We start from the raw sequence: 24,241 nt of genomic DNA on the forward strand, positions 1-24,241 counted from the left end.
TAAAATTATGTATAATTAATTATTATACATAAATAAATGTTTGTACAAACCCTTTTATTAATTATATTAATCAAGTGTGCACCACACACATCTTTTAAGTAGATTAAAAGTTAACAAACTTCTATTAGAATATTACGGAACAACAAAACAATATAAATGATAAGTCAATTTCTCCACGGTATACTATGTATACCAGACTAAAAAGGGAGTTATTTTTTAATAAAATATTAATGGTATTTCAGTTTGGTCGGATTAGTGTAACCGAAAAACAATTAAATAAAACATACATAGCCTTTTAAAATAAATAATAAATAAACCGCAAAGTAGATTGTAGTATTTGAATTCCATCTATTATATAAATGCACTTCCAGAATATTCTTATTCGATATTTCAGTTATAGTAATTGGTATATGAAAATATAGAATAGCAATATAAAAAATATAAAGTAATAATAATACAGTTTATATGCAATAATTTGTATACGAATATACCATTATATTTAATAGCTCGCATAGATAAATATTGGTGAACTAAAGTGTATATTTAAACTGCTTAGTTCTCAGCATACTGCAGTAGATGGCATTAACATAACCTACATGTGGGGACGTGGTTCCCCCACTCCGTCCGCCTGCGCATGGCGCAGGCGCGGCGGCTTTCTGGCCGCCATCACGAGGAGCACATTTTCCTCCTCGTGGCTCTCCACCTCTGAACCTCGAAGTGTGCACACGTATAGTAGGGAACCTGGCGTATTTAATTTCACCACGAACCCTACATTGGTGACCCCGACGTGATTTATTTTGCCAAAATCTCCATTTAGGTTTGGCCACGCGGGAAGCTCCAGTCTAAAGTGTTTTCCACACCCATCGGTAAAGTCACCCATGCTACGCAAGTACGTATCGATAGCTGGTGACGTTGTATAAGACTGACTCTTTATGTAAGTCAAAAGTGCGTGCTCATCATACGTATAGCGCATCATAGCGTATCTGGCATATAGATGTATGCACATGACGTAACGAAAAGCAGATCTTGAAACAACAACGCCAAGTCGCTTATCCGTAGCGGCTTCAATCCCGTCTTCTTCTCGAAAGTTTTCGGCGGCTTCTTTGGCCCACAAGAGACGCTACACTCTCATCGCGCTTCTTGAGCTTTCCTCGTTTGTCCATGGTTGCCTGCTAGGCGATTCCCAAAAATAGTTAAACAATTTGGGGGGGAACCACGTCCCCACATACAGCAGCGCGCGCAATAGATTATTGACAGAACGGCCATGTGCGCTTGGCGCTGTAGTCGATGGCATTAAATGTTATACCATAGATGATAATAATTTTGAAGAGTACTTGTGATCACGGTGAGCAGAAGTAAGTTTCCTCACTTTATCAACATTTTTTTATTGTTGTAGAATTTATTTAAAAACTATGATGCTTAAAATGATTAATTTATGGTATTTAAAGTATTATGAATAATATGCAAGCAGAGCCTTGACACCAAATTCACATAAATTTCCTCGCAATGAACACTACCAAGAGTTGTACATGTATTTGATCGAAGCCGGCTTGGCTGACTAAGTAATGTTAACATTTAGATTTAAAAATCTCTTAATTACTGTGAGAACATAATTTAGAAGTATACATGTTACATACAATGTAACAATTACAGTTCACGTTTAAAATTATCTGCTGCATATTTTTATTGGTCAGACATATTGTACCGTCATTACATGCATGTACAGTAATACCTCAAGTTTTGCACGATTTTTCTACTTTCCTTAGCTTTTGCAAGCATCCCCACCACTTTACTGCGTAACCAATCCACAGTGAATTCTATCTTAGCATTGAATCGTCAGCCAATCAGAGCAAAGCAATTTCTACTCATATTCTCTCTAACGGAGCGCGCTGCAGCCAGAGAATTCTGTTTAAAATGTCACATTAGGATTTTTGTGCTTCCTTCATATGACAAATATTTTCTTGTATTATTAACGTCTTGCTGACAAAATAAAAATATTTTCATGAATACATTTCACTTAGATTTATGTATCTATAATAAATCAAACTTTATCTTGAAATGACAATCGTTATTCGCTTTAGACACATTTCACTAGCGCCACACCAACCCTTTAGAAATTGGTCCGTAGTTTGGTTACCTTTGTATACGTTGAATAGCGTGGCGATTATTCGTAACTCTATTTTTTTCATGCACACTAATCATGTACTTTACTTAACAAAAAAGAAACAGTTCATCGTATTTGACAGAAATTTTGGATCTAGTTAACATAATTGATTCAAGTTTAAATCCAGTTGTAACCTGTGAAATCTGAAATATACATATCAGGTTATAATACAGTACCTACAATTGATGATTTTGAAACTGAAACATTACACTGGAATTGAGGTATCAATGTATATTATTGTGAAAAGCAACAATCAAGATGCTATAACATAATATATGTTATATAACCAGAGAAATTATTAAGTAGTAGAAATTATTAACGTGTTAGTGTGCATAGGTTATGTGACGACGACGTAGAGATTTTTTGACAAAATTCTATTCTAAACATGACGCTCAGGCCAAACGGTTTGACAAAATTGTTGGATATCCTTGAAGAGGAAAACCTTGACACAAACTTGGAAACTCTATGTAACCAGTTACATCAAGTATTTCGAAAAGAGGACCGGTTCAATGTGGGAACAACATTGGTTCTCTTCTTGCAACACATAGATTTATTGCCAAAAAGTGTTCAACGTGTGATAGCAGTAGCATTATTGTTTGACCTTTATAGAGGGGAACCATTGGCTACAACACCTTTTGCACCTGTTTTTATTCAGGTGTTAAAGTCGCAGAAAGATATAAACAACAGTGTTTCAAAAACTAATTTCACAGGACATATTCCAGTTTTATCCCAATGTGAAAAAAACTTGTTAATCAGTTTGCTGGGAAACAATCAAAAAGACATCTTAAAGAAAACTCCAAGACAGATTGTAGATGAGTTGTCTTTTACATCTGTACAATCTATTGATTTAAGTAGTTTGCAAGCACAGCTAATGGAACGTCATTCGGAATTACCAGCTATAGCAAAATGTGGACATCCAGTGATATTACCTGATATGGATCATGCCAAAGTCACACAGAATTATATTTCTAGGAATGTAACAAAATTTATGGCTGAGAATTTCATGTATAATGATAATCCTCCTTTATGCTATGAAAGTTATCGACCTGAGTTTCTACGATTAGCACCACCACTTTATCGATCTTTTGATGAATTGACATGGCTCAATGTCACAGAACCTTCCCAATTTACAATTGAATATGATAGTAACATGTGTGTTTCCAATTGTGCTGGCGCAGAAGCTAGGAGATTAATGGGCAAGGCTTTTAAGCGTGTGGTAACGCTACAGCAACAACAACATCTTTTTGATGAACTAGACAGAGATCCAAAATTGGTATATCATATTGGCCTTACCCCAGGAAAACTACCAGATTTAGTGGAAAATAATCCTATGATTGCAATCAAGGTATTACTGAAGCTTATGCAATCAAGTCAAATAACAGAATATTTAAGTGTTTTGGTAAATATGGAAATGTCTCTGCATTCAATGGAAGTAGTTAATAGGTTAACTACTACTGTGGATCTACCTACAGAATTTGTTCATTTATATATTAGCAACTGTATTTCCACGTGCGAGACTATTAAGGATCGTTACATGCAAAATCGTTTAGTGCGCTTAGTTTGTGTTTTTCTGCAATCCTTGATAAGGAATAAAATTATAAATGTAAAAGAACTTTTTATTGAAGTACAGGCCTTCTGTATTGAATTTAGTCGTATCAGGGAAGCAGCAGCTTTGTTTCGCCTTCTGAAACAACTTGAATCTGGTGATATTGGTGGACTCAATGCGCCAACTGTTAATAATAAGTTGGACATGTGTTAGTCTAATTAATGCCAAATTTTTTAACTACTTTGTCATAGATTAATTAACTGTTAAATGTTTTTAAGTATTTTTTTTTGATGAAGTAAATTTCAATGATTTGAAATGTAATGCTGTAGAGATCCTTTTTGAAAGTGAGCATTGTAAATCAAATTTTATACATAGTTTTGTTATGTGTAAATAAATTATTGACTGTAATTCATTTATTTTTTGTTAATTAATAGATTACCAATACAATAATATTTTCAATCAAAGAAACAGAAGGAAAAAGCAAAACAGTTTTTATAAGAATGTACCCTAGATGTAGTCATTTAAGAAATTATGATTTTCCATTATTATAATGATAATTAAAAGTGGTGATTAAATGTATTTTGTACAAAATGATGTAATTTATTTTCTAATAATCATGATAAATAACAGATCTTATACATAAACAGAAATAAAATGAATATTATTTACATTTGGATTATATGTTGTTAGTAGTATTCAAGCATATTTTATAACACTCTCAATTTCTTTATTTAAGCTAAAATATTGTGTATACGAATATACATGTTCAAGCATGCTGTAACTGCATATGTAAATTATACATTTTGTATTCTAACAAACATAGACGAAAATAAATGATACATTTTATACTTTGATATAAACTTTGAAACATTATTTACTTAAATTTAAAATTTAATTTTTATTGTTTAAAGTCATGTGCAATGTACAAAGTAGTAATAGTTTTACTATTTTGTATTATTACAATAATAAATTATGTTATTATAATTAACACAATACTTAAAATTGATTATATATATATACTACTATTGAAATTTGATTTATTACAGAGAATTATGTAGGAATAATTAGAATCAACAAAATCTGATACATATATTAATTTTTATATTGCACGTCATAGTTGCATCTTCACCTCGTTTATTCTAATTCATCATACCCGTTTTTTATTATTGTTATTTTTATAGATTTTAATAATTTAACACAACTCAAATACACAATGTTTGCAGGATATCTATAATTCATTTCATAAATGGGTGTTATACAAAATAAGAGATGTAACATTGCACTTGAAAGAATTTTACAGGTACAAGTATTACATTGTTATTAATTATTGCTATTACTATATCTGTTGCCTCCGTAATTGAATAAAGGCAGTGCTTATGCAATATATTATTGCAGAGACTATCTAGGAATTAGTTAATTTTTAATATTGCTAAATTAACTCCTTCATTATTTATTTTATGTGTGTATAATAAAATATTTTATCGATAAATACACTTTACACTACGCCGAAGTGCAAGAAAAAACGTATTAATTTGCTTGGAGAGAATGTTTTCCAGTTTCTTATAAATAGTTTAACAATGGTGATAAATTATATGAAAATATTATGCATAATTTATAAAGAAATTTTCGTCCTCACGTTCAACTTATGTATCTATATGAACGATAAATATAATTTTTGCGAACCATGAAAGACTTCTCTTTTATAGTCAAAGATCACATTATATCTGTGAAAGAATATTCTTTATAGAGAAGAGACAAATTTTTCAATTCAATGAATTTTTTGCAGTTAATATAGAACAATCGGATTGAACACATCGGATTGATCTTATTGTAATATTTTTTAACAATCTGTGTTAATGAACTTTGCTTTTATTATAGCACGCATTATTTTCAATATATTCAAAGTATTTAAATAATTTGTAACAATATAATGTTTTTCAAACTGTAGAGAATTCTAGTATATAAGAGTACTAAAATAATCTGAGTATATATAAGAGTAATAAAAGAATTCACATATAATACATTTTTGTATTATTTTTTATGCTTCAATAGCATCTATTAAATTTGAAAAACCTTGCAGTAAATATTTATTTATCAATTCGTATGGCGTTTTCACTGTTAAAGATATAATCGTTTTTAAATATACCTTGTATGTTCTAACGCGCGCGCGTATACAATATAATTACATCATAATTTAGTACCATTCCACACTGGATGATCTACAAAAATATGTAGCAGTTTCATAATCAATAAGGTCTAATAATTTCATGATTTGTACTAATTACCTTATAATTTCACATCTATCGTTAATTTCCTTTTTGAATGTTACTTTAGTTTACACGAATTCACTTTGTGACTTTCACTACAAAATATATTTATCTAATGTAAAAAATATAATTTTATTAATATTTTCGATATTGAACACTATGTTCCTAAGCTGCTTTCAATTCACGACATCGTATAAATTTGAGCTGATTGTGAATTAACAAAACAACAATAATTTGGAAAATAATCATAGTTTACAGAATAGTCAATAAAAAGAAAGGATTTCATGATGAAGATCATGAAAATGAAAATACACTAAAAATTCATTTTTTGCAAGAAGAAGAAATGAGTCTTGAGTAATGAAATCTTGAGTTTACTTTGGACAGTTTTTGCTTCGAAATCATTTACCTACATATAAAGTTTCATAATATTCAAATAAGTAGCATAAAATTATTTTTAAATAAATAATTGCAAATAAAGTAAATGAAATTTCATTTATATTTTGTGATCGATAATTCCTGTTTGCATTTTCTTTTAATGTTAATGATTTATAAGTATTAGACTTATGTATCAAATATGTATTAAGGCAATGTTGTTGAATGTTTTCTATTGATAAGAAGATAGACTGTAGTATACTTTAGTAATCGTAAAGAGTTAATTTCTAGTTGGAATTTTTGTTAACAAAAAAAGAGTTCTGTTTATAAATGTCTGATTTAATTTAAGGAAAAATTAATTTTTAGATCATTTTGCGATCATTCTTAAGAAATAATTTTGAAATAACAAATTAAATTTAAAATTAATGTTTGTAGCATTTATGCAACGTTTTTATTAATATTTTTCAATAATATTTAAAAAAAATATTGAAAATCACCGTATCTTAATTAAGTTGCTATCACACCAAATTGCACCACACTTTCTTATACAGCTTAGACTAACAAAAGTAAAAATAATTAATACATTCCATGATTCTATAGATAACAAAAGAAATAATGAAATAATATTAGTCGTATTGTTTTAAATAATAAATAAATAACTTTTTTTACGTAAGACAAATAATAGAAATATTTTCGTATCTACAAAATAAATTGCGCTGTTATTCCAACAATCTTCTACGTCAATTCGTTTTATAAAACTTTTATAATTTTGAAAAATTCGCAACTGCATTATTAGATATAGCATATTAAAAAACTATAACAAGATAAAGTAATAAATAACTATAATATTCCGATTAATAAAATATTTAAATATTGTAACATTGCGATATTAAAATATTTAAACATCTCCAACAGTTTGCTACTGGTAACCGTTCTCGATAGAATAGTTTGTCCCCAATAATTTTCGTTCCAATTTTTTTACGATCACAATATGTGTCAAGTTTGTCGTTTACGTCAAACGACAATGATTTACTCGATCCAGGCTTAGGTCAATAATTTATAATTAATCACCCGAACCAATTACTGACGAAAGAATTAAATCCGTTACTGAGAGACGAGAATATTCCACTGTTTGCGTCGGCAGCCGTGTTGGTTCCAGGGTGCGGCTGAAAATGTATCACATGATCACGATGAACGTGATCCCTGTTTCCGGCATAGAAATTAGACCCATTTTCCTCTTCGTTGGGATATCTCTGCAATTAATAAAAAAACTTCGCTTCATTACGATTAATGAAAGCTGTGTTTCAGAGATCAAATAATACGACGTAACCGTTAAACAGTACAGTGTTGCACGGTTGAATTTAGATGAAATCTGTATGGTTAAATTTACACGACCCAGTGTCATTCTTCTCTCATCAAATTACTTCGAGTTTGGCAAGGTAATTATCCGTTACGATCTTATCTCAGTAGACAAAAATAGAGGACGATTATAATGAACAGAGAGGAGGCAGGCATACAAAAATAGGAAAGAATGTTTTATTTACAACTACTCTCTTACTTTTACAATTACAGCATCAATGGATAGTTGAGATTTTTCTGATTAAAATGAGTACCAACACGGTGTGAATTGAATAAGTTTATCGAAGAGATTATTTTATACATGGTGAGCCGCTTAACTCGCTGATCTCAAATGACTTTAAATTAGTTGGTCTTGAATATTTGGAAACCTCTCTACATACAAAACAATTTACTCACCTTTGAGACTATGTATTTAACAATTTTTCGTAAAAAGCGTAATTTAAAAGTTATTTCATTTGTGCGAGTTACATGACTCACCCTGTAGATTGTTTATTAATTAATCCGAGGATAGCTTTAATAATCCGTTTAGAGAGAGACTTAGAATCTCAAATTAGAATCTCAAATTAGAAGAATCTCAAATATACAATAATACTACAATTATAAGAGTAAAGCGACGATTAAACTGTGAATTCATAATAACTTACAGAGATTTTTCATTTTTTTAGGAAACAATTTTCAGGTATTTGTTAATGAATTACAAAGTAGTTTATCCTATCTCTTACACCAAGATTATCCACTATAGTAGAATATGTTAAGTGGTAATTTATTTATCTAATAAGACATTTATAACAATCAATACACTTATGACGATAACATTGCGAGACTATTAGAAAAATGAAAAACTTTTCGTTATTAAAAAGTTTGTTTCAGAAGTTGCAAACGTGTCATTTTTATGTTATACTCACATTTGCCCTGTATAATGTTACGTTGAAAGACGTTGGATGCTGTTCCATTACTCTAAATTCTACATCACGTGGTAGATATCCATTTGCGTATACCTTAAAAAGAAAGAGAATTATTTCGAACTCTGAGATAATTTTGAGAAATTAAATGTTGACGCTGATATTGAACATTTGAGCGACCTTTTTGACGAAAATATAACTGAGTATGCTTAGGATCATTATAATTTTATTTATCTATTTTGTTCAACATATTTTTCAAGGTATTCCTTTTAGATATGCTCATTTTTCTATGAATCTTAATGAAACATGTAAAAATTTTAATTACTTATCAGAAACTAGATAATCAAATAACAATATTTATGTTCTGGTATTACATGAATCCGAGGCTCGCTGTTCGAATGTTAAGTAGCAAAAGTTCTGCTTACTAAAAATAAATTCTTTTTGCAACACATAAGTAAAACAGAAATTAATACATTACCTCAAGTTTATAAACTCCCGGTAATAAAATTCTCCAAAATTCTCCATATTTTGTAGTTAAGAAACTAACGTCGCGGGATTTCACTTTAATAGACGCTCTTTCGATAGGATTTCCATTCTCATCAACTACAAACCCGCGTACACCTCTATGAGCCTCTGCTAAGAATTTTATAAGAGCCTATAAAAATCAAATTTTTATTATAAATTTTATTGTTTTGATGTACAGCATTACCAATTCTACTGATAATAAGTTATTTCACAAACGAATGTATAATTCCTCTCTGTTAACGAAATTATAATATATTTTGTAACGAAAACAGTGTTCTTTAATTTTCTCGAAACGAATAATGATTATAATAGATGATTAAAAACATTTTACTGGAAAATTCTATTCGCGTAAGTTTATGTCGCTGGTAATTAGAACAAGGAATAGTATTTTTAATATTGATAACAGAAGGCTGAAATTTTATTTCGATTTAAAAAACGAAGATAATATACATATTCAGTAAATCATGTTCCAAGTTCCTATAACGAATTTTCTGGCACGATATTATAGGGCAAGGGGTTAAACTATTTCAAAACATGATTTATTATTATTCAATCATTATTGCGACATTGAGGTGGAGCATGGTCCAAAAACGTTTTGGAAACACTGATCTATTTGAGCAGAAAGAAAATCGACAAGAAAAAATAGAGGAAATACGTGGCCGAAACTTACTCCACGATTTTCATCCCAGTAGAATTGCAAGTCCGAAGCTGGTGGATGTTTGCAACACGAGAGCTCCAACGTGATTTCCATGCACCCATTCCAAACGTAATTGAAGTCTTGCATTCCTCCAGTTAACGGGTACCACTGCGCGCCATTGGTGATACCGTTCTTAAATCCAGGTTGCGATTGGGAGCATGGGAGTCCTTGGTACATGGACCCATGGTTCCGGGAATATACTAGCGACAAGTGTTGGAACACATCGTCGTCCGGCGAAATGCTTGGCGCCGATGTATAACTCTGAAACACTAAATTGCTCGTATAGATCTTGGATCAGATTCCACTTACGGGAATTCTTATAACGCAGGAAAACTAACTGCAAAGCACGAATTACGCAAAATAAATGGGAAATGCAATATGAGATTCCGAAATATTAATAATATCTTTTTATTAGGCGCATCGATAATTCCATTATTTTCCTATTTTCAACAAACAAATACTTTCTTGAATGCTTATATGCATATAATACACTATAGATACAGCTTATTTGTCGTTAACCTCTTACACTATGACAACGAAATAGACTCGTGATGAAGATTTCATAGATAATCTACTAAATATGAATGTTATTCATTTTTTTTTAAATCGAATTAAAATTTGATTCTTTTATTATCGGAGTTCAAGAAGTAAAGTAAATAAAGAGACATATAAGAAAAAAAATTGTCTTGTTTTTATTAAGGAAATTATTAAGGTTGCATAAGTAGTTGTGAAAGAAATCGTAGTTCAAGTGGTTAACACTATTTTTACCGATCTTTTGTATATATTTATTTATACCAAATTAATGATACAATATTCTCTTCGTAACACCGGTGCAACGTCGGGTTTGAAGAATTTCAATTACGGTAGAGGTTTACTAATCTTTGTAGTGTTCTGAAGTGTAGAGAAAGATAGCGATTGAATTGGAAATACCCCGTCACGTCAACAACCTCAAATATTTCATAACATTGAAGCACTTTGTTTAATCAAGTTAAATTTGAAAAGTGAAATTGCACGATATGAATTGCTTTTTCAATATTCTTACAGATGTTAATCAAATTAGAATAACATAACAAATTAGCATACAAATTAATTTTCAAATTTAAACAAATAATTGGGTGAGAGTATTAAGGGACTCGTGCAAGCTCAGCCTTTTAAATTCAAAAATCAAAATTTCTTAACACGATATAATTACGATTATAATTAGTTATGTAACGAAGTCCGTTCGAATCGCTTGTTACACAAGTAATTATAATCGTAATTATATCGTGTTTGGTGTTATTTTAACCAGAAAAGTGAGACGATTACGATGGCAGAAGTTTCATAGAGAATAACGATTATAATGGTTGGAATCTTTTAAATAAAATTTTGCCAGTTATGATTACAGATCTTTTTGCCACAGTTATAATTGAGGAAAAGTGTGATTATACTCAGAAAATAACTTTAAATTAAAATTCGAGGAGGTGTCCTTCGAACCCTTTGGTAAAAATAGTGTTAACATTAACTTTTAAGATTAAACTAGAACTTGCGGAGCTTTTTGGTTATGCACATATGTATATCTCGATTAGTTGAAACGGTGTTGGATTTATTGGTACACCTAATAAAATATTATTCATCGTTGAGTTTTTCTTTTCGGGTATGAATGATAAAGTAAACAGTGTTCAAGTACCTATTAGGTATACGAATGCGTAATCCACTAATTTGTTAATAGCATGGCAATGTTGTGTAAAGTGGCGTATCATTTTCAAAAACAGCGCACTATCGATTAAACGGATACTAATTCAATCCAACGAATATTAAACGAACAGCGTGTGCTTCTTATATACTTTCGAATTGTCATTGAGTTTAATAAGAGAGAGAGAGAGAGAGATAGTGGTTTACTCATTACTCACTGATACTAGAAGTAGGTGAGAATCAAGTAACACTTTCAAGCATTAAAGTATTGTAAACATCATTTCAAAGAAACATGTAAACTGTTTAATTTAGTCTTCGCTTATGTTATTAAAAGTTAGCAACAATGCAAATGATATAACAATGCAAAAGCTTCAGCTTACTATGTGGGTAAATTAAAATTCGTTTCGAATTCAAGCCTGAGAGAAATTAATTGGCAACAGTTATAAAGGCTTTCAATAGATGAATCAGTTAGCAAATACACCATATACCTGCACACAATGGCGCTGACCGGCATATTCCTGACAGCATGAAAAGTTATACAATAGGATGAGATTGCTTTTAATCGTCGTTAAGTTACGTAGTATAGGCTATCTTTATATTTTCAGAAACAGTTCAGATTTTTTTCTCGAATCGTATTGAAGCATATCGACTAAAATAGAATCGTTACTCAAGTCATTACAAATATAAAGAATTATCAAAATACTCAAGAAATATTTAGGTATACATTGCCAAATGTATAATTTCATTTTTATAAAAAGCATTTGAATTGTTGGTGAGATTGTTACTGGTCAAGATTTTCAATGAATCCTTCCTTTTTCAATGCCTGCGCTAATTTGTTAAGCAAAACAATTGATCTACCTACCCTTTTTTTACAACATATTCGCTAATAATTTAACAGATTTTCTATATCGTATTCTTAATTCATTGATGACAGTCTAATCGTAGGTCGTTGTGTTGCAATCATATCTATAATTGAACAAATGTTACTTCGTTCGTTAAAAAAATATGAGTTTACGTTATGATTTTAATGTTAGGCATAGTTTGAACGAACTCCACTGTGTCGTGTGGATACGTATCGAAGACACGTTCTACGTCTCAATTAAAATGCTAATACTGTTGCCGGAAATAGTTCGTCATAATATGTAATTGACGATATGGAAATGCATAGAAATATTGAATTATTGTACTCGAGTACTTAAAATATGTTCTAAATTAAAAAAGTCGAAGACGCCACTAAAATCTCTGCAAGCAATTTCACACAAAAATTCGCATCACTTTTAATGAAATAGTGATAATTTTGAACACTGCTAATCTTTCTCTTATATTCGTAGATATTTCATTCTAATTCTACAGGATATTAAAACCCGTCATTACGAAATAATAAAGAAAACTAATTTTCATAATATAAAACAGAATCTAGCAATTGCGTACGAAAACAAACTTACGCGAATTCGGCGTATTGTCAAACGGGTAACTGGCAACTAAGGCACCACCGTGCAAGCTTCCGGATAGAACAAATTGAATTTTCGACACCCATTCTTTAACAGCTTCGGTTTCTGGCTGGCTTTTAATTTTGTTTTGCTTAAAATAGTCGGGAAAGTTTCGGTTCAAATCGAAGCCACGAGCGTTGTATCTGTAAGAAATAAACATTCCGTACTTTTATGCTTAAAAATGTTGTATTCATCAAATTTTTCAATGAACATTGACATCTTTCCATGGCAGTACGGGCAATTTTTAATTAAGAAAATTCATTTGCCGAATATTCAGTATAAGACACTACATAAGGCTACATTATACAGAGTAAGTATAATGTACAGTCCGAGACATGAGAACAACGAGCAGCTGCGAAATTTTGTTCAGCCTAATTCAGATTTGGCAGACTTGACAGATAAATATCAATTTCCGCGGTAAAAATACTGTAACATTGAAACAAATTTTGTCGAGCAAGCATAAATCAATTTATTGTTCATTATAGTTAACGTATATCTTTCGTAGAGTGTAAACAAAAATTTCCAGCTAAGTAACACCAAGAAATAAAAAGGAAAAAAGCAGTATTTGTAAATTAATAATTAACGTTTTACGTTACGGTTGGATACCAAATTTTTCAATTTTACGAAAATCTTAGTCTACAGTAAATTCTCCCTAATTTTCCTTCAGCTTGTAAACAAAAATGGACAATTTGGGAAAAGGAGATACGATTATTTGAGCCTTGCACCTTGTTTTTATAATTGTTGACAATCGGAAACTATAAAAATGAGCCGCGATGCTAGAATAATCGTATCTCCTCTTTCTAAATTGTCCACTCTTGTTTACAAGTTGAAGGAAAATTGGGGAGAATTTACTGTATTTCGTTAACACGTTCCGTGCCGAGCTTTTTTTACTCGAATCTTCACACTTTGATATTTTATTAAAACTTGATGTATTACGTGCAATTATTAATTCTCGTACACATAACAACGTAACAAAAACTTATCAACGCCCATTCTTGCGGTGGAAATTGATTCTTCGGTTCTAAATTTCTTGTAAACAATTTGTTCAGTTCACTAAGTAAACATGCAAGCGTGTACCATCGATGGTACACGTGGCACGGAACGTGTTAATGGAATACTCTTGTTTCTGTGGAATAATATTTCAAGATTTATTAGGTCATTAACACGTTCCGTGCCGAGCTTTTTTACTCGAATCTTCACACTTTGATATTTTACTAAAACTTGATGTATTACGTGCAATGATTAATTCTCGTACACATAACAACGTAACAAAAACTTATCAACGCCCATTCTTGCGGTGGAAATTGATTCTTCGGTTCTAAATTTCTTGTAAACAATTTGTTCAGTTCACTAAGTAAACATGCAAGCGTGTACCATCGATGGTACACGTGGCACGGAACGTGTTAATGAACAAATATATAAAAGGGGGCCTGTGATCAATAAATCCTTAAAATTCTTACCTCCCTTGTCCGCCTTCGCAGTATCCTTCTTTTGATACTTCAAAACCGTCAGGATTCATCGACGGAAGAATATGTATTCTAGTATTGTCTAACAGCCATGTAATATATGGATCTGATCCGTAATTGGTTACGAAATGCTGAAAATTTAGAAGAGAATATATTGCTTCGACGAATAAAAACGTATTTTCTTCTCGCCAATGGAAGCTTACAATAATTTCACGTACAAATAGCATGCATCATTAAATCTATGAATTAAAGATCGCCTATGTCCCAGCCAATGAATTATTATATTTTTGAGTATAATTGTTGGTAATGAAAATTGTGCTATGCAATTTGTATACGCTTGTTCCTGGCTGACTAACGTAGACATTTGTATAATATTTTACCGATTGATTAAACCTAATTCTTAAATTTAAATCTTAAATCTATTTAAAAGTTTATCTAACACTTCATCTAAGCCTATTAATCGAATTTTCAAGTATTGTGCTATACTAAGAAAAATCTAAATAATCTTTCTCTACATGATAAACCCAAGCGAAAGTTTGAAATAGCTAGTATCGTTAAATAAATTATTAAGCAATTTTTATAATGATTGTAAATTTTAGACTTCCGGATATTATAAAGATAATGTGTTACCGCTAAGTGTCTCAAATCTAATTCTAAAATGAAACAAGAAATGAACAGAAATAAACGACATTACAGTCTTCATACTTGTAGAAAATCACGACTGAAAATACACATGCAAGTATCAAAGGTCATGCGATTAAAAAGGTAACCAATTAGCTACGTAAGATGTTGCGTTTCTTGTTGCGGTTTCGGGAAAACCCAAGTTTTCTATCCGCCAGTTTCTATGAATACCTACTGTTGGATTTCTTTGTAGCTAATTTCAGTTGTAAATCAGTGTATCTAATACGCGTGAGTCAAGTGGGATAAAACGTTATTTCAAATAACAAAGAATGAAATCTGTACTTTTCCGTTTGCAAATCTGTATTTTGTCTATTTCCATCGACAAGAAATATTTTGAATACTATTTTATTACGAAGCTAAAGTATCTTGTACTTTAGATTGTTGAAATAAAAAACATTTGTTCGAATTCCACTTGCTACTCTAAATACACTATTAATATTGTATTTGAAATATTTTTACTGTAAATTTGTCCCCAGCTCTGTGCGTTTTGGTAAAATGCATTTTGCTGAGGTGGCAATTATCGAGGATTTATTATAAATCAAGGAGAGTGCATACAAAAATATATTCTTCATAATTATCTGTCTACTTTCCGACGAGATAGTCTTTTCAATGAACTGTATCAAATATATTCTGCAATTCGATACGCAAATATATATAATTACAGCATTTGCTTTGCAAAGTGAAACTTCAGCAGTTTCACTTTGCTTTATTCACACTCCAAATCTACATCAATATTGTGTTAAATAATGTTTTACTATAATTATAATATAACAAAAGTATCTTGTTTTGTAGTTTCTCCAATGTAATCGAAGATGTTACACATCGCGATAGTCAATTTTTACTTAACACATCGTAGTAAATTAAATTTGATTTTTAAATTATGAATTCATAGTTTCGAGATATATAAATTTGTCTATATCGACAGAAAAAATTCGATCCATAAAGGTTATCTTAATTCGTAATTTTGTTTAAAACGAGAGAAAATAATTCGATGTCTTCGACTGATTTACGTATCATTTATAAACAATAAGATGCATCCTTATCAGTTTGAACGTCGAAGACCTGTATTATTATATCGACATGTCTGTTTTACTGTTCAATCGAATACGTCACGAAGGTTTCACGAGCAGAATGAAGTATTCATAGGTAGCACACCGATAATCCTTGCATAAATAACTTTCGAATTAATAGAAGGTGTTTGATATCGGACACAGTGCCACCTGATAATCATTTCACGGGAGAAGATATATTCGCTCCAATTAAAACCTCTCGCATACATTACACGCTGCTCTACATTCGTGTTGCAGAAAGAATTTCTCTAAATATTTGTGACGAACGTTTCCAATATAAATTTCTGAGAAATCGACGATTAAGTTAATAGTATTTCCCTTGAGTACGAATATAAACTCGGGGTCAATGGCGGTACAAAGTGTATCATATGACTACTTACATGAATCAGATGTAACATTAACTCACGACCCACGGCTTCATTCCCATGTATATTAGCTACGTACTTCACATCAGGTTTGCCAATCATATGTTCGTATGGCGAGGAAGAAACAACCATCACCCATAAGTCGCGTCCTGTAACATGGAATTTTCCGTTGTTATTTGATTTTCACGTTTCCTTGTCACCGGATCATTATGCAAAGCTCCCATTTTCGCAGCTTATTCTCTACAAATTGAATCCAGAGAATTCATTTCTGCTGCGATTGGAAGATACGTTGTAGCGAAATTAGATAAAAAATGTTGTACATTTTTGGTAATAAACGTTCGGTAACAGATACGCGCAATGATAATAATTCTACCAATAATGTTTGAATACATTCAAACAGAATCAGAAGAAACTATAAGCTATGAATAAAAGTACATAATATATAACGAAATATAACAAATTACGAGACAGATAAATTAAAGAGTACGATACAAGCATGCAAGGACTAGATTCAGCAAGCAACAAGCAACGTTATTAAATCTAAACATGACACATGACTAATTAAAAACTGAACACCACCATTCTTCGACAGTTGGAAAGAATTTCCATTCACCTTTCTCAAGTTTATTTCCATAATATATAATTGATCTTCATTTAGTTTCTCACTTTTGTTAAACACAAGCAGAATTATGAATATCTTATTCTCTCACTATATCTTAACTGTTATTTATCGAATATTAACCCTTTGCAGTCGAAGGCATTTTAACACGAAATCCAAAACAGTTCTTCTGACCTACAGTATCTCCATGTTATGTAACTCGGTGCATTTTATACCTATGAAATTGAATTATGCGACTCGTGCAATAGTTACACTTTTAGCAGTTTTTTTAAATATAAACTAAATCTGATAACGTTACAATTATTTCGAAACATCCTATCAGAATTTTTAATGGCGACTTAGAGTCGCCACTCGACTCCAAAGGGTTAATATCGCGAAGAATAATGATTTGCTCACTGGTACGTCCGATTAGAACGGTATCCCAAGAAACGTACTTACCTTTCACAGATTTTCCTATAGAGTATAAGGCAGTCAGGTTTTGGAAACGAAGCGACGTTGTCCGTAGAAAACGACTCATTTGCTCGTAATTATGATATGTGTACTCAATACTGTACGGTTCCTCGTAAGCGTGAAAACGTGCATTGTAGTGGTTGGCTAGGTCTTTGTTAATATGTTGTGAGGCTGCTGTAGTCTCGTAAAAAGCTCCGGAAATGGAGACGAAAAGGAGAACTAATCGAAGCATTCTGCGAATCAAAAAAGAAATTATGAAATTAGAAGAACTTAAAAACGGAAATATACACTTTACTAGCTTGTATTTCGCGATTTGACACCGAATCTACCATTTCCAAAAAATTGACTAGTACAGCAGAAGCTCAATTATCCAGTCCTCCGATATCAGAATCATATCTGTTATTTAAATACCCTTCATCTGTTCAATCAAAGGCAAATTATGTACAAAACACGATTTATTGTACAAATCAATAAAGGTGACATCCGGCACTTTAACTAACTGTTCTATTATCTGAATATTTATGTCACTCTGCTTAACCCCCGGATACTCGAGGTTCTGCTGTATATACAGTCTTACAAAAATGACAAAAACGCTCTTCCCGAGTTTCTGAGCGTTATGTCGAACACGTTTCTACTCTTTTCTTAACTCGTGTTTGTAAAGTAATATATATGCGCGGGCGGACAGTCGAGTTAACATTGTTCCTTAAACTGTGGACGATAAATTATGCAGATACAAGTTACACAGGTAATGTATAATAAATATATATATATATATATATATATATATATATATATATATATATATATTTATTATTATTTATATATATATATATATATATATTTATTATTATTTATATATATATATTTATTATTATTTATATATATATATATATATGTACAGTCTATTACTATGCCCATAAGTGTAAATACGAACAGAAGCGAGAGTATAGTACAGCGAATTATGCGAACTCGGCACGCGGTTGAGTGCACGCGTACCGGGCAAATTTTTCGAATCGATTTTCTCGAAAACAGAGCATCGAACAAAAAAATTGTATTCCACATTTTCCACTCATTTCTTCACGTGCAACCATTCCCTGCTCCACGTCGCAGCCAATTTATTATTAGTAACATATATGTTATATTATAAAGAATGTGTACTGGGAAATGTTTGCTTTAGAATTATTTAATAGCCCCGGGCAGTGCAAAGTTTCAATACAAGTGTGCAAAATCTCTCTTTGTTATAAGCTTTATTCTCAACATAATAACACTCCTAGCTATGGTAGTTTGCTTGTGTAAAGTAGCTTGTAAAATATGAATTTATGTAAATACAGTGGTGTGCATAATTATAGACTGAAAGTAACTTTTAGATTGTTACTGGTATTTAAACAAAAACCAGGAAAAAGAACTATATTTGTATTTTTCTATTTTTCATTATTTCTAATCGAGAAATATATTATGTATAATGTTTTGTTAAGTTTTTGTTTAAATGTTACTAAAGATGTAAAAGTTATTCGGAGTCTATAATTATTCACACCAACGTATCTACAATTTACGTAATATTTATCGAGCTTTGATCGTTTTTAATGGAATACCTACATTCTTAACTTGTGCTAATATTTATTCCAATATTTATTCACGTACGTTGAGATTTAATCGTAGTGCATATTACGGGGACACAGAGAGTATTATCTGTCTCATTTTAAATATTTCATTTTGCGAAGTGCGTATATCCTCGTACAAACAAGTGATTCGTCACCATCATTACTAATTACACGTTCCGTTACACTAGTGACAGTTACTTAATAACACGATCATAAACATAAAAGCATAATACGAATGCATCGTGTGTAAACCGAGATCGTGTTTTGATATGTACGGTAAATAACAAAGACTTGGGAAGAACGATAGACATCTTGCTCGCTATTGTGAAGAATAATTTATCTGAGATTGAAATAAAAGGACCTTTGTATTTAGGAAATGTAGATAACTCTTTTGTCATCGTTTCCTTTATATCACAGTTTTTAAGGTTGCTTCCTCGTTTTAAAAACGATCGTATAAGGATTTTTCGAATTAAAAACTAAAATGTTTTCTATTTTTTGATGTAACGAGAAACATACTCGAGAACACATAATCTTGTTTGTATTTTGAATAATTATGAAACCTGACGATTTGTATGGACTAGTTGATAAAGAGCTTAAATTAAAGATACTCTTTAATTAAAGTTTTTCGTTTCCTGACATAATCCTACTTGCTTATTGCAAATTCTGTTACATGGCACGATTGTATACGAGTGCTCGAGCTATTACAGTTGAATTGTTATTTACACAATTGAATCACTAACGTTTAAAAGAATTGGATTAGTCACGATATTGTTGCAAAGCGAAATGAAACAAAATTCAATGCAGCGTGGTAAACCATATTTCCAGGATGTATCGTCGCATTACTCTAATTACACGTGGCAGTTTGAAATATGAACGTGTAAATTAACAGAGGATGTCTGCTTTCAAAATTTATGAACTCAGTTTAGACACCTCTGCGATAACTGTGTACGCAAGTTGAAAAATATATACCTCGTTGATACCGAAGAGAACAAACTAAGAAAATACTACTTGAGGAATCAGTTTTCCAACAGTTTTTATGCATCACAGCTTTTTGAAATTGAGCAAATTGAACTCTTTTTTGAATAAAATAACCAAACTTGTATTATTATTATTATTATTATTGGAAAGATAGTTGCAAATTTTTGCTTAGTTACAGAACATGTGAATGCTGCGTTAATAATTAATTGATTTTATTTTATTCATCGAAGATTGTAGTCGAGTTTAAATTAAAAGTATCAGTTACGTATTAAAGGGATTCAACCTATTCTTAAACATGTCGTCGCCTAAAAACGAATTAGGTTATAATTATTGGCTTAGTGCTAAATTAGTCGTCGATCAATCAGCGCATACCTATATATACATCGTCTCTAAAGAGGTTAGCATATTCGTAAGAAATTGCAAAAACACAATATGTACAGCTTTAATTTAGTGAATTGGAATACAAATAAATTGAAAACTAGTTATCAATAAATTGATAACAAAATCAGCGTAGATATTATATAGAGATTTTACTGATATACTGAGATTTATAATTTAATATTTTTTATTATAGTTTTGAAAATATGACGATTTCGTTTATATTTGTCAACAACAAAATATAAGTAAACTGGAAACATTCAGGCAATTGACTCGGACATCTCTCGTTATTCTAATATTATAATAATCACAAGATTTGACGAGTACGTGTTATTAATTTATTTATGTTCCCTACTAAACAATATACACAACATTATTAATTTGCACAAGACATTTTTCAATTATTTCAAATGTACCAGGTATATGTGTATACAATAAATAAAATTGCATATCTATTATATACTAGGAACTAAATAAAATTGCAACTGTTTTAAGTTCGATGTAGGTCAAATACAGATTTACGGTTCAAATATCGAAGTGTGTATTGAATTAAAATATTTGTTTCGATTTATATAAATCTATGAACACAATAGGTTCACAAATTCAAGGTAGTACACAAATTTTAAGTAAAATATTTTAAAACAGTATGTAAATAAAAAAAGTTCGATTGATTAGAATAATACAAAAAAATTAATATTCGAACAACAATTAAAACGTTTAAACCTTTTTGCAATGCCCATACGTACGCTGAAATGTTCTGAATTGCAACTTTCAGATAGATTTACGCTTCTTCTTTTTCTATAGTATATTCTCTTATTTATTTATTATATTTTTATAAAATACCGACGGAATATGTTTCGTACATTTTTATCCAATCGTTGTCATGTACACTTTTAAGATTACTCAGTAATTTAACATATTTATTTACGTAAGAAATGTTTAAATGCATACGAATCTAAATGACAGCAACCGAATGACAAAAAGAAAATTCAAGCAATTCGCATCACCGTCAAGAAATGGATTCAGACGAACGAACCGTTTAAAATGTAACCCTTGGTTTTTGTTCTATTATATTCCTAATTGATTGTCACGTCGTTAACGTATCCACTCGTTCCAACTCAACGCATTCGAAAATACGGGGCAATTGAGTTCAAAGTGAAAAACGCTCCTTACAGTACACTGCATTAAAATGTGCTATCTGAATCCGCTTTCTTCGTGTGTCAACTTGACCGTGTACTTTCTCCTACATTTTTAAAACTCATCCGCCACTCGAGATCTACTTTACTCTTCTAGAACAGGCGTTTTATCTTCTACCCGACGAAAAGAATCTCCACGACACACAGTTGTACACAGGCTTATTATTGAAATCGAGTAATTTTCGACTAGTAATCGGGCAAATAGATCGTCGATCGATTACTAGTTCGTGCCTACTTTTTTTCCAGCCACATCAGCATCGAAACTAGAGCAGAAAGAAACAAGTTCTAGCAATCCATAAGTACTAAACTAAATTCTACGACAATTCTCTCTGATATTTTCTAGACGATGAATTGCAGTGAAAAGACGGAGAAAATACTTTCACGAAAGCGGAGACGAATACAACTTCATTCGAATGGGCACACCGTAGATTCACCTAATTCCCGAGTAAACTGGAACAACGGTTAAAGCCAAGATTAATTCTTCATTAAACCGAAAAGTATTGCAACGAGCGTCGGTCTTACAACAATTACGCGTCGACAGAACCGATTATGAACCGATTATTTCACCTTGTTCGAGTATCTCAGATAGAAAAACGCTCGCCTATGGGCCGGATCGTTCAACCGCGGTTCGAAGGTTTTCACTCGAATAGGTGCACTCGTCTCCGCCGGGGAGCGTGCAGCGGCGACGTTTATCGAGAAAGAAGAATAGTTTACCTGATTCACTAAAGACGGGCGCAGCCACAGAACACCGGGGAACGAATCAGGCGAGTCGATGGGACGCGAGATATTTGAAAAATCCGATGAGAAATCGAAGAGCAAGAATAGAGAGCAGGTGGAAGGCTGAAGACAGGATTAAAAGGACAAAATGAAAAGGAAATAAAAACTGAAGGATGACGACGACGACGTTTAAAATATGGTCGCGAAGCACGTGGCGGAACGGAACACGAAGGCTACTCTGATTCTTCCTTCAGAGAAATCTTCTCAATGGCATGGTGCACTGGTAACAGTCGCAAGGCCGAGGCCGTCTCTCGCGGTTGAACACATCGGGATCGGCTGGATCCTCCGTGGACACGATCCGTCACGGTTGTCGCGGGTTGATCACGGGCCGAACCGGAAGAAGGGTAAGAGAATAAGAGGAACGGGGGTTGGAGAAAAGGGAAAAGGAAAACGAGAAGAAAGGAAGAGAGCAACGAGAGAGAGAGAGAGAATTTCGTGGCAGTGCGCGCGTCGTCGTCGGATAGTGGCGAACGGTTTGCTTCACCTGCGAGAGTAACCCGAGGTGCGTGATACTGTGAGGAACTTACAAAGAGAAGCGCGAAGTGTGCCGCGCGCTCACTACCACCACCTCCACCACTACTAATGAAAGCCACTTCCTTCGTCACTAGCATCTGACGTCTGGTACACGAGCCACCACCACATGTTCCGCGTTTAGTAAATACGCAGTTAACACCATTGCGCCCCTACTACCACCACTTTCGGCAAAACAATGAGTAACACACGAACGGTGTCATTCTGGCCCCTTCTCTTCTTTTCTCTTCTCTTCTTTCCTCCCTCTCTCGCACCACTCGCCGCTCTCCGCTCTTCCTCCGCATCGCCCCTGGTCACCGCGTCAACTCCTCTTCTTCGCCTCCCCCACCTTCGCCAGCACCATCTCTCTCTCCCCCCTCTCTTTCTCTCTCTCTCCCCCCTCTCTTTCTCTCTCTCTCTCCCCCCCTCTCTCTCTCATTATTTGCATCTCTCTTTCTCTCCAACCACATCTCTCTCTCTATCTCGCCCTCTTTGTTTCGGTCGTTCGCCAAAAATCTCAGGTGTGCAGGCACCGGTGCGCGGATATTTCGAAAGTTTTGATTCCCCCTGTCCATGTCCATCCGGGATCCACCTACGGTGACCGTCCCGGTCCGGCGAGCGCGATAAGCCGGCCGATGAATGTGACGAAAAAAGAGGGAAAAACAGGTGATGTCGACCGGTTAACCGGTACAGGAAATCCATTCGTAGACCTACATTTCCGAAAACGTGCCTCGCCCAGCCCACACATGCTTTCTTCCTCTTCCCGCGATCCGTTACCGCACGCGCTCGCTCGTCCGCTTTGAATATTACGTTGCTGCTGTTTTGCTGGCTTTCCGACCGACGGCCCTTTACGGTGGTGTACACCGTGAATAGTATTGCACGGGTTTCGATTACCGGTGTTTATGCAACTTCGCGTTTCCGGGGATCTATTTACTGGTACCTCGCGGAGATCCCATCTAGCCGCGCCTAGCGGAATGAGCTGGTGATTGTGGTATTTAACACGTTCCGTGCCGAGCTTTTTTTACTCGAATCTTCACACTTTGATATTTTACTAAAACTTGATGTATTACGTGCAATTATTAATTCTCGTACACATAACAACGTAACAAAAACTTATCAACGCCCATTCTTGCGGTGGAAATTGATTCTTCGGTTCT

At 32.8% G+C, this 24,241-nt stretch overlaps 2 protein-coding genes across 5 annotated transcripts; one reads left to right on the top strand and one right to left on the bottom strand.

Moving 5' to 3' along the window:
• The first annotated feature begins 660 nt into the window (after positions 1 to 660).
• Not11 (CCR4-NOT transcription complex subunit 11) lies at positions 661 to 4,386 on the top strand. Its single transcript, XM_033474715.2, has one exon. The coding sequence runs from the start codon at positions 2,550 to 2,552 to the stop codon at positions 3,921 to 3,923; it is 1,374 nt and encodes a 457-aa protein (XP_033330606.1). The 5' UTR covers positions 661 to 2,549; the 3' UTR covers positions 3,924 to 4,386.
• Positions 4,387 to 4,920: 534 nt separating this feature from the next.
• Positions 4,921 to 23,221, bottom strand: LOC117222870 (carboxypeptidase D). Of its 4 annotated transcripts, none has more exons than XM_033474865.2 (10): positions 23,102 to 23,221; positions 17,633 to 17,877; positions 16,591 to 16,724; positions 14,454 to 14,590; positions 12,949 to 13,136; positions 11,992 to 12,021; positions 9,806 to 10,101; positions 9,089 to 9,265; positions 8,614 to 8,706; positions 4,921 to 7,602 (listed from the first exon to the last, which is right to left on the bottom strand). In XM_033474865.2, the coding sequence occupies exons 2-10, from the start codon at positions 17,874 to 17,876 to the stop codon at positions 7,417 to 7,419; spliced, it is 1,485 nt and encodes a 494-aa protein (XP_033330756.2). In that variant the 5' UTR covers position 17,877; positions 23,102 to 23,221; the 3' UTR covers positions 4,921 to 7,416. The 4 variants fall into 4 exon arrangements, with proteins under 4 accessions (XP_033330756.2, XP_033330754.2, XP_033330755.2 ...); XM_033474863.2 differs by lacking the exon at positions 23,102 to 23,221 and adding an exon at positions 22,512 to 23,095; XM_033474864.2 differs by lacking the exon at positions 23,102 to 23,221 and adding an exon at positions 22,365 to 22,451.
• Positions 23,222 to 24,241: the final 1,020 nt, after the last annotated feature.

Source organism: Megalopta genalis, chromosome 17 (genome assembly GCF_051020955.1).
Source record: "Megalopta genalis isolate 19385.01 chromosome 17, iyMegGena1_principal, whole genome shotgun sequence".
Lineage (NCBI taxonomy): Eukaryota > Metazoa > Arthropoda > Insecta > Hymenoptera > Halictidae > Megalopta > Megalopta genalis.

Coding starts and splice junctions, on each gene's coding strand:
- Not11 (XM_033474715.2), top strand. CDS start 2,550: ATGACGCTCAGGCCAAACGGTTTGACAAAATTGTTGGATATCCTTGAA.
- LOC117222870 (XM_033474865.2), bottom strand. CDS start 17,876: ATGCTTCGATTAGTTCTCCTTTTCGTCTCCATTTCCGGAGCTTTTTAC. Junction 9,266..9,805: donor ACTGGGATGAAAATCGTGGA/GTAAGTTTCGGC, acceptor TGATTTTTATAG/GCTCTTATAAAATTCTTAGC. Junction 7,603..8,613: donor TAACATTATACAGGGCAAAT/GTGAGTATAACA, acceptor TATTAATTGCAG/AGATATCCCAACGAAGAGGA.